This window comes from Terrapene carolina, unplaced genomic scaffold (assembly GCF_002925995.2).
Source record: "Terrapene carolina triunguis isolate 2854851 unplaced genomic scaffold, T_m_triunguis-2.0 Scaffold84, whole genome shotgun sequence".
Lineage (NCBI taxonomy): Eukaryota > Metazoa > Chordata > Testudines > Emydidae > Terrapene > Terrapene triunguis.
The window spans coordinates 9712962-9724836 of NW_020664435.1; the positions used below are offsets into that span (position 1 = coordinate 9712962).

General features: G+C 45.0%; 1 protein-coding gene across 1 annotated transcript in view; it reads right to left on the bottom strand.

Annotated features, from left to right (window-relative positions):
• Positions 1–11146, bottom strand: part of KAT2B (lysine acetyltransferase 2B) — a 54954-nt gene extending 43808 nt beyond the window's left edge. Inside the window, exons 1-2 of the mRNA XM_024197360.3 lie at positions 11133–11146; positions 5533–5717 (exon numbers count right to left, since the gene is read on the bottom strand). Of these exons, the coding sequence (XP_024053128.1) occupies positions 5533–5717; positions 11133–11146 (199 nt within the window). The remainder of the gene's footprint in view (positions 1–5532; positions 5718–11132) is intronic.
• Between the last annotated feature and the right edge of the window lie 729 nt (positions 11147–11875).

The window sequence follows — 11875 nt, forward strand, 5'->3', positions numbered from 1 at the left end:
GGGGGGGGGATGGGGTCAGGGGAGTGTCCGGTTCACAGGGGCTGGGCTCGGAGCTGGGGGTCAGGGCTGGGGGGGCGGGGGGAAGGGATCGGGGGGTGTCCGGCTCAGAGGGGCTGGGCTCGGAGCTGGGGGGATGGGGTCGGGGGGTGCCCAGCTCAGAGGGGCTGGGCTTGGAGCTGGGGGTCGGGATGGGGAGGGGGAATGGGGTCGGGGGGTGCCCGGTTCAAAGGGGCTGGGCTCGGAGCTGGGGGGGGATGGGTCGGGGGGTGCCCGGCTCAGAGGGGCTTACCATGCCGCTTACCCCCTCTCCCAGAGCCTCAGCAAGCTGCATCCAGGAGCTCCTGCCGCTCGGCCCGCCGGGGCTTACAGCCCCGCCCCCTTACCACGCAGCTCCGAGTGGGAGGACCTCAGGCCCCGCCCAAGCCACATCGCTGCAGCGCTGTCCAGGGCCGCTCCTGGACACGGCACGCTGAGGCGCTGGGGGATGGGGGAAGGTGGAGGCGGGGGGGAGCCTCCGACATTCTCGTGGGGGCCCCTGTGGGGCCTGAGGCAAATTGCCCCACTTGCCCCTCCCCCGGGCGGCCCTGCGGCAGCCATGATAGTGAAGCTCACTCCAGTAGCCAACGTCTGTTTTTCTCATTTCCCCCCCCCCAAAGTCTCTTTCTTTAAGGATCCACAAAGAGAGAGAGGGGTGAAATAGCCCACCCCCTCTTTATTTTATCCACCAATTAGGCCCAATATCCAGCACACCAATCTTCTCTGGTTTTACATCTTCTGTTTTTACCAAGCATGATTTTAATACAGTTCTTGAACCATATCAGTAGGCCCTTTTGTTTAGACTAATTTAGTCTGTTTGGTTCTATTGCACCTGTTTATAACATTCACTATCATAGGCGCCGACTTCCCCTCCGCCTGGTGGGTGCTCAAACCCCCCACCCACCCCTGGCACCGCCGCTGGCCCGCCTCTTCCCACCCCTGCACTGCCCTCACCCCACTCCCATTCCACCCTTTCCCCAAAGTCCCTGCCCACCCCGCCTTTTCCCACCTCAGCCCCGCCCCCTTCCCGCCCCCATTCCACCTCCTTCCCCAAGTCCCCGACCCTGCCCTGCCTCTTCTCCGCCTCCTCCCCTGAGCCCGCCACATCCCCGCTCCTCCCCTGCCCTCTCGGAAAGTCCTAAGCGCCGCCAAACAGCTGTTAAGCAGCGGGGGGGGGGAGTGCGGGAAGCGCTGGGAGATGCGGGGACGGGGCGTGCTGGGGGGGGGGAGGAGGCAGCAAGGAGGGGGGAGCTTGGCTGCCAGTGGGTGAGGAGCACCCACTAATTTTTCCCTGTGGGTGCTTCAGCCCCGGAGCACCCACGGAGTTGGCGCCTATGTTCACTATTGAAAGTGACTTCACTTACTTTCCATCAGCATTTGTTATTATAGGTTATCGTAACATCTTAAGAACTTTCATATACTTTTTACAACGGAGTGTTTAATTAGGGTAAATTTGTAGGCCCAATTATCACAACACAACACTCTTAGTTCAGATTATGCTAAATCCATTTAAGGAACAATCTAAAATAAGAAGATCCACACATGGACTTTCACCAAAATAACAAAAAGTGTGAATTTATGTCACTTTAGTTATTTCTGTGAAAGTGCATGTAGACAAACCCATAAAATAGACAGAAATAAGACTAATTTAAGATGATATAAGCATCCACAGTCTTTTGCATCTGATTAACTAAACCTTTAATTAAGCCAGTGAAACTGAATATAGACAAGTCCTGAGTGGGGAAGAGCCTACTGTGCATTGATGCCTGGGCAACATTGCTGAAAAAATATAAGCACAAAAAGCCAACACCACATTTCCTAGAACAGTAGAGAAATTTCTGCATACAGAAGCTCCCCGACTTACGCAAGCATTCTGTTCCGGAACGCCTTGCATAAGTCAAATTTTGCGTAAGTCGGGAACGTATCTCCAACAATTACGCAAAAACAAAAACAAAAACCTTATGGAACTTTTTCCGTAAATCCGGATTTCCGTAAATCGGGTTTGTGTAACCTAGGGAGTGTCTGTGGTTATGTTTCAGAACTCACTTAGAAAGAGAGAATATAGTGCTGGGGAAGCAGCTGAAATAGGGATACCTCACGACCTTTCAGGTTTTAAAAGAATTCAAGAGGGAAACATGCTGATCAGGGTGAGAACAATAGGAAAAATGTCTTGAGAAATATTTCTGAACAATGTTCACTTTTCCACATTAGGTACAACCGAGTGGTAGGTGGCACTCGTTATTCCGAACAAAGCATCATCCTCGTTAGTTGCAGCTGGGAAGATGACAGGGCTTCATCTTTCTTCACTGTGGCAGTAATGAAATAGAAACACTGCACCAGATTTGGTCCATAATGTTTATTCAAAATAACAATGTACTGCTATTCCTGATTCCCAAATTAATAAGTGACCGAAGATTTTCACAAAGAGTCAGATCCTCAGAAGCGCTGAGCTCTTCTGAAAGGAGGTGAGCACCTTCAAATCCTACCGAAGATGCGGCGTTAAGGGCTCAGCACCTAACAGGATTAGGCAGCAGTGAAGAAATGCCTTCAGTATCCCAAGGGCACGGTGTGAAAGGGTTTCATAACATAAATTAATCTAACTGCATATCCCAGAGGCAGTGAAAATATGCTACACGTTGAGAAGTTAAATGAATTGCCTCACTAAACATACTGAACTCATGTGCTGCTATACATTTGTTATTCCTCTCTTGCATGAAAGAAGAGATTTTGAACATAAATGATAGCAATGAATAAAGAAAAGCCCAGAAATAGGTTAAACAACAACAGAACACACAAAAAGGAGAGCAGAGAGGTAAACAAATCTTCTACAGAAATACTGTAGTGAATAATCCCTCAAAAGGTACACTGTTTACTTTTTTAAAAATCACCTATTGTGATGATTTTACATAATTTAACAAAATTGCTGATTTTACTGAGTTGTAATTTCAGGCCATATCTATACAACCAAAGCAAGTTTCATTTTAAACAGTTCTGAAATTTGTTGTGGCCCAACTGTTATTAGCACAGTTTCTTCTTGACTTCATGGTCAGAAAAACTACGCTATAACCATGTTAAGTAATCATGTTTTAGCTTAGGTAGCCGCAAAGTTTAAAACTGTCCCTGACACATGGTGGGTTTTTTCTGGCCACACTGGTAAGGAATCATTATGTTGTAACCTGGCTGTGATACAACCATGTTTCACAATGGAGTTAAACAGTCCTTTCTGTAGCACAGAGGTTGTTTATATAATAACTTTAACCATACAGGAAGACTGGTTCCAACACAGTTTCGCACAACATGGTACAAGCATAGTTCCATTTTGTAGTGTACATGGACTCTTACCTTTAGCACTGTCCAGAGTCTAATCTATACTACAAAAATAACCATGTTGTGAGACGACCATGCTGTAACTAGGTCACTTGACAGAGGTGAAACTGTAGCATTGACAGACCCCAAATGAGGCTGTAGTTTCAGAAGAACCACAACACAGATATCAGCCACAATATTGACAATGGGGGATGGAGGAGGCAGGGTCTAAATCTGTCCTTAAAAATCTAATCTAGGACTACAAACACTAAAATGCCTTAATCTTAATCATATGATTATTGCATAGTCTCACTATAAGTCATCAGTGAAGGTAGACTACCGAAGATATGGCGCACCACAAAAGTCATTAGCCTCCTAAAGCCTGGAAAGGACCCAAGTCAAGCATCAAGCTATTGTCGCATATCATTACTGTCGGTGTGCTTCAAGGCACTGGAGTGCTTGGTCCTACAGTGCATATTACCCAACATAGAGAGAATTTTGAGCCCTAACCAAGCCGGCTTTCACCAAGGCTGTAGCACATGCGACCAAGTGCTCGCACTGACCACATTTGTTGAAAATGGCTTCCAGAGAAACTTGAAAACAGGCACTGTTTTCATCGCTCTAACAGCGGCGTACGATACGGTGTGGCACACTGGCCTGCTCGTGAAGGTATCATGGGTCCTGCTACTTTGGGTCACAGGCGTCGTTGAACTGTTCCTCCGCGATAGGCAGTTCAGAATCCATATGGGGGAGGAGACGAGCGCTTGGAGACGACAGAGCAATGGGTTACTCCAGGGCTCTGTCCTTTCACCAACCCTGTTCAACCTTTACATCAATGACCTGCCAACAACGGAGTCACGAAAGTTCATTTACGCAGACGACATCTGTTGTGGTACCAAGGCCCGGACGTTTCACGAGCTTGATGCCACCTTAAACCGGGACACGATAAAGTTAGCTGACTACTGTAAGACTTGGCGCCTCCAGCCAAGGGTCATAAAAACAGTCTCCAGTTTGTTCCATCTTCATCACGCCAGCGCAACCCGAGAACTGAATGTTTATCTGAATGGTCAGAAGGTGAAGCATGAAGTAGAACCGGTTTATCTAGGTGTGACCTTAGACCGCACACTGAGTTACCATGCCCACCAGAAGAAGACAGCAGCTAAAGTTAAGATGCACAACATTCTTCTTAGCAAACTGGCAGGTTCGTCATGGGGTGCTCGTGCTCCAACTTTGCGGACGTCAGCTCTTGCCACCTCATATTTGGTGGCGGAGTCCTGCACATCAGTTTGGAGTCTATTGTCACACACCAAACTGGTGGATATGCAGTTACATGCCACCATGCGTATCATCTTCGGCACCCTGCGTCCGACTCCACTCCATGGCTTCCAGTTCTGAGCAATATTGCTCCTCCTCATATCAGACAAGAGGTTGCCACTGGCAAGTTACTGGAGAAAGTATGCGCCAACTCAAGCCTGCCGCTGCACAATGACCTTTTTAAACCACCAGCTGTACTTTTACCGTCACATCGCCCATTATGGTCTTATCCGCCATGCCAGGATGTTAGGGTGGAAACACTCTGGCAAGAGGAATGGTATCTATTATAATCCCCAACGAGTCCCTTGTCGCCAACCCCACAATCTGCCTGCCTGGTTTTGACCTGCCCCGTCGCCAATGGTCCCTGTTGAACAGGTTCCGGATCAGGCAAGGTCTCTGTGCAGCCAACCAGTATTCCCGGGGCCTTCGTGACAGCCCTTTGTGCAGCTGCGGCACAACACAGACGATGACGTACATTGTCGATGAATGCCTGCTGACTAGGTTCAGCGGTGGCCTACAAGAACTGCATCACGCCACTAAAGATGTCATCGCTTGGCTAGACAACTATGCAAACACTAAATAAATAACTATATGGCAGAGTTAAAGTTGTTTGGTGAACTAATTGTGCATTTCCATACCTTAAAATATCTGGATTTCTTTTAAGTTTAACCTTTATTCTGGATTTCCTGGATTGTAGCACTTGTTTTTAAGATTACTTCAACATCTCTACCGTATTTTACTCTAAATTCCGGACCCATACACCCAACCATAACTCCATCTTAACATAGTTTTAGTCTGGGAATAACAGAAAATGTCATATTATGACCTAGGGTCTAAGAACATGGATTGCAAATCCAGGAGAAGCTAAATACTTACCCAGTGCATGACTACAGCTGCGACATGGTTCAGTAAGACTGACAATTGTCTGCTGCAAATCTGCCCTGGGAGGAGTAGGAGGTGGGTTAGGATTTTTCCAGCCATTACATTTGCAAGATTCCTCAGCCTGAAATAAAAATAGACAGTTAATATATCTACCACACAACAAATGTATTTCATGTTTTCTAGAAATGTACAGAAATTAAATAGCACTCATTACTTAAAAGCAGAGAATTCACAATGATATGTGGCAGCCCATAACTACTACCAGCTGGTCAGAAGATACCAGCTGAGAAAACAGACAAGCACTCCAAACCACAGACTAACTTCTCTACAGCAAGTCCTCTCTCCAACTTTTGTGCAAAAGCAGCATTCATCTATTTGATGTGCTGGCTCCTATTGCTATATCATCTACACACTTTTACAATTAAAACAATAAAAGAAATAGGTCGCACATCCGGTAGCATCGGCATCACTGCCCTGTCTTCTATACTGCTGACTAAGAACCATACTACACACCACCATACAACAGACATGTGAAGCAAAACAAAATAAACAATACATCACGCAATAGAGGCGTCAAAACCACAGGTTTGAGCAAACCACCAAAACGAGGGAATTCCAGAAGCACTGGCATTTACGAAGGAAATGATGGCAAAAGATGCCCAGTAAATCTTAACTAACAGGACTGGTAACATAATAAGGTAAGCCGTGGGGCCTCCGGTAGCCAGATTCCAGACATTCAGGGGTTGAAGTGGCAATGTTCCACTGGAATGCTAGCACTTCAGAAGCAAAGTACTTGGTACAAGAGCAGCACTGAAGGTATTTTTTTTCTTCTGAGTACCAGCATCAAAGCAATTGAAGACCTTCTGGATTTTCCTAACTGAAGTCATATTCCAATCTGAAGACCTACCTACAAGAAAAGCATCTCCTCTCTGCTCTATATTTAGAAATATTTCTGTACTTCACTGTAACAAGATACACAATAATTTGCTGTTCCAGGTTCTTAGTAATGAAATTACTGCAAAATGCTGCACAATACTTGACAGTAACTTAAAAATAAGTGTAGTACCTCAATTTGTGGTGTTAATGTCTATCTTGTGTGTGTCATTATGTTCAGAAAAGGTATGAAAAATAAATATTGAATGTAGCTTATTCCACAAAAAATTCATCGTCTTTTGTTTTGAATTGCCTTATACCTAAGGTACCAGTGCCCAACAGAGGCAATAGAGACGGCGGCTTTTCAGGTACCAGAACTGAAAATATTAGTCAACTGTGTTGAAGTAGTTCTTCAACTCCATCATTTCAAATTATGCAACCTGTGCACTAAGCATTGCAATGCCAGATGCTGCCTCTTTGCTGGACAACATATAACATGTTTACTCTCCATAACGTTTGAGCAATTACCATTCACTGGATATATTTGGAAGGGCTCGTGGCACCACCAGTCTATCCCTGTGATACCATATGCATGCCATAGTTTGCACCCGATGACTGCACCCGATGTAGTCAAGCACATTAGAAAGGATGCAAAAGGTCCGTGCAGCAGCTGAAGTCAACAGGCTGACTTAGAATTGCCCCTAGAGATTCCCAGGAAGCACATACCAGCACACCATCCTTGGAAAGAGGAAGTGTGCTTCTCCCTCCCCTTCCACACACACATGCTACTGTCTGGGCATGAAATGGTTGGCAGAAATGTGAGCAGCTATCTGCAGCTGAGAGGTGTATCCAGGTAGGGGAGGGAGCCACTAAGCTCCCAGGTAGGGTTGCCAGGAATCCAGTCGAAAAGGGGAACTGGCAGGGGTGCTGGAACGGGGGGCCAAGGGGTCATGGTCCCATCACTTAAAAGCATAGCCCTCCCACTTTTTACCAGCCATAAGGGTGAGCAAAAGTGGGGAAGGAGTGGAGAGGAGCGAGCGGGGGCGGGGAGGTGCGGCCTTGGAGGAAGGGGTGACATGCGGGTGCGGCCTCACAGGAAGGGGCAGCACGGGGGGCCAGGCCACAGTTCGGACACCAGTGGCCCCTCCAATTTTAGGGAACTTCCGCCGCTTCTGGACCTGGCAATGTCCAGTCAGTACTGCTGACCAGACATTAAAAGTCCAGTTATTGGAGTAACCGCAATCAGCCTCCCTGCTGAGAGGGCAGGACGAGCAGCAGCTGCTGCCTGGAGGAGCTTCCCAGCTGCTGATGGAGAGAACTGGCTCCCAAATCCACAGCTCAAGCCTTCGGTGGAGAGGTAGATACCGGCACCGCTGCCCAGCGGGATCCTATTAATCCCACCAGCCTGTGCCCTGATTGCACCTGCCTCATCCCCTTGCTCTGGGGACCAACACCCCCTCCTGCCCCACTGTGCCCCTATTGCCCCCGTCCCAGCCCCTCACTCCTTTTCTGAGCCAAAACCTGACCGCTGTGCCCCGATTGGGCAGGCTCCGCATCCGCTCCTCCCAGCCTGGCTCTGTAGATGGCAGATGAGTCCCGGGGGAGGGGGAAGCGAGAATAGAGGGAGAGTGGGAGAGAAGTGAGCAGGGGCAGGGTCTCGGGGGAAAGAGGAGGGGCCGAGGCAGGGCCTTAGGAGAAGAGGCAGGGCAGGGGATGGGGCAGGGGTGTCCGGTTTTCAGCTATTAGAAAGTTGGCAACCCTACTCCCAGGAGATGAGTCTGTATGTGGCAAAAAGGAGGGTCAGTTTTGGAGATGGGGAGCAATGGGAGGGACTTATAGGAACAATTTTTTCCAAGAATTTTTTTTTTTTCAAATAAGCAGAGGTCTGGAGGGATTTATGTTAATTCTAGTGAATTTTAGGCTATACTTCACTAGACCCGCTAAATCAACCACCAATGCATCAATCACCGCACTTCGAACCCCCCGTAAGTGTAGACAAGGCCTAAGAAAAATACCCGAATATACACCAGTATCTGGAAGACCACAGATATCCAGCTTATCTGGAGAAGCACTCATATTTTTCACATACTGAGAAGCATGGGTCCTACTTTTGTTTTAGTCACTCAATGGCTGTGGAACCTGTTTATGTTTAGTTTCTAGGAAGAAAAGGCAGAGGTTTGAGTGATGCCTGTGAACCAAGGATACTCTCTGTTGTAAACCTTTCCAGGAGTATGTCTACACTACAACACCAAGTCTTAGAGCCCGGATCAGGTGACTCAGACTCTCTGGGCTTGGGCTATAAAATTGCAGTGTAGACATTTGGGCTCAAACTGGGCCTCGGGCTCTGAGATCCTCCCCCCTTGCGGAGTCTCTGAGGCTGGGCCACAGCCTGAGCCCGAACGCCTAGACTGTAATTGTACAGCCCTGCAGTCCAACTCAGCTGACCTGGGCCAGCCACGGCTGGGCCACGAATCTTTTATTGCAGTGTAGACATACCCTTTGAGATTGTTTGATACCATATTTTTTCTTAGGATGCAGAGAAAGACAAAACCTGATGCCACCCAGATTGCCCATACATGCTTTGTGGAAAAGTCAGCGTTGCCATGAAACTGCTAATTTTTGCAATTCCTAATTTATAACTGTAAATGTGGAACCTTGGCATTGCACTAATGCAAGTTATTTGTGAGAGAAAGAAAGAACAGCCTGGAATATAACAAAGCATCATTAAGGAAAATTCAAAAGTAATAAAGAAGCTCTGAAAAACAGAAACCAGAATATTTTTTTAAAAGGAACTTGGATTTGATCCAACCATTTTATCCCTCTGTGTCTGTCAGAACTGTTTTTTTTCCCACTCAGACCCAAGCATGTCTCTAACAAAAGGCAATGTTTAATGCTATAAAAAAGCCACTCAAATATTAAGCTTGTAGTTGTGTCAATCATATCTAATAAAAATAGTAGGAAAAGCTGGGCTAAAGAATTCTAAGACAATTTCCTATGAGCATCAGTGAACATTTCACATAAGCACACAACACAACGTTTACGCCAAATTCTCAAATCCATAAACAGCGAGTAACTACACACAAACTTTAGCATCACACAATAATTAACACCAAAGATGCAAACAAACAGATGTATGAATAGTGATAACAGCTCAGTTAAACTGCCAGATTTAAATATCAACCCTCCCACAGAACATAAAATGTGTTCAGTGGCAGATTTTTTTCTGCCCTCAGTTGTACTTCCTAACCTACACAGATCTTTTGAAACAGATGTTCAATTCTTTTGTTCTAATATTCCAGAGATCTCTCTCTCAAACAAACATTAACATTTAAAAACTCAGCATAAAGCACCAGATACAGCATAAAAGCTCGGTCACAACACAGCAGCACAACCTGAACAAGGTTCTCTTGATAACTAAGCCTTCATTATGGACCCTGACAGTGCAAATATTTTACATTGAATACTCAGTGTGCATTCCTTAGTGGCTTAAATTACATCCCGTTGAGTTGTTTTGAATCTTCCACCGTGTTTTGTTCACTCATTTCTTTCTCTGGCCCTCTCATGATGTTTTTTCTTTTTACACATCTGCTTTTTGTTAGAAAGGAAACTATGAAATTACCTCCTCAAAAACTTAATTTAGCTTCAAAAGCAGTCTTGGGGGGGAGTTGTCTGGGGGGAATATCTGATCTAGTACAACCAGTTCTTGTATTGATTTTTCTAGGACATCTGCAGGGCTCTAATAAAGGACACTTAAGATACTTTCATTTTCCCCTGCCTTACCACAGCCTTCAAGAACTTTGGTTTTGAGCCTCATCCTTCCAACCCAGGGGACATTAACACCGTTCCTTAAATGGCCACAATAGGTGATTGTGTATGCTATCTCAGAAGCATCCCCAACCCATGCTGGAAAGATCTGGATTAGTACAAAACTTAGCAATTACAATGCACTTTACTTGTTAAAAGCAATGTAAAAAATATGAACATTTGAATCCTCATGATACCTCTACATTATGTGTAATTAAAGTATTAAGACTAGGAAAGTATGTTGTCCAGGAACCAAGAATAACCAAAAACAACTTTAGACATTTAATATTATTTGCTGTCCAACAGACAAATGGCTGACCTGCACTTTAGAACCTTGTACACTGACACTACATCCAAAATGAGTCTGAAAATAGCATGCTTCAGGTACTCTATTAATAGCTCCATGGTTGTTTGTTTTAACTGTGGAATTACAATGTTAAGATTACAAAATGAAGCATTCAAAAGTCAGGAAATGACAAACTTAAGGTTGCACATGCAACCTCTCATCTAAGGTTCTAAAAATGCTTAAAGAAGATTAATGAGTGATGTTTCACAATACCTCACATGCTAAGAAATAGTATCCCCATTTTAAAGATGGTGAAATAAGCACAGATAGGTACAAATTCTGAGCTAGATTAGCTGTAAATTAAAAGACCCTAGGATTCTTAGAATTAGCTCTTTGAGCTAGGCATTGTACTTGGCTCTTTGAAGAGGACTGGCCTATTTAGTAATTAAAGGGGAAGTAGGATGTAATAGGTTTATTGTGAAATTCCAGGGGGCAGAACAAAAACCTTACACAACACTATTCTTCCCTCAGATTTAGAAAGAAAAGTTATACAAGTCTGTTTAGGGTGTCTAAATTTAGCTGTCAGCTCTCCCCAGCAAGCAGTAACCTCAAATCGATGATAAACTCTTACCCAAGAAGCTTCATGCGGACGAAAACAAAAATGTTGATAACTTTGCGAAAGTTATTCCTAATTGTTCCTATTCAAATTTAGAGTATCCTCCATGAAAATATATAACATTGAGAAGAATCACACAGATATTAAGAGGGGAATAGAACCATTTGTCAAAAGTATTCTGTAGAGCCCTTAGATTTCTGAGGACAAATTTTAGAATCTGATTTATTCCCATTTTGCTGTTACTTTTTTAGTAGCTGTAGGCTAATATGGACCTGTTTCCCCCCCTTCCCCAATGCACATTTAAGTCAGTGGCTGATTTTTTTTATTTACTTTAATGGAAGTTAGATTGGGCTCAAGAAACCTTGTTAGATGGGTTTGCACCAGCTTTTAAACTGATATTGAGAAAGTATTAAACATCTGAGCCTATGGAACTATACATAGTCCAGAGAACAACTCTAACCCTTTTTCACCCACTAATTTATCATTCAGACAAGCTTTCAAAAGTTATACTTCCAGACTACAAAGCTAAGCAAAAGGTAGGACAGTCAAGGGTCATCTCAATCAGTCCTATAAAGCAGGTAACATTAACCAAGACAGAAATATTACACTAAATAGATATGTCATTAGCTCCTATTTTTACATGAAATGGGACTCCATCTGAGCACAGAGGTCCACCCTCACTGAGCTCACCGCAGGATCTGAACATTACAGAAGTATCAGAGGGGTAGCCGTGTTAGTCTGAATCTGTAATAAGCAAC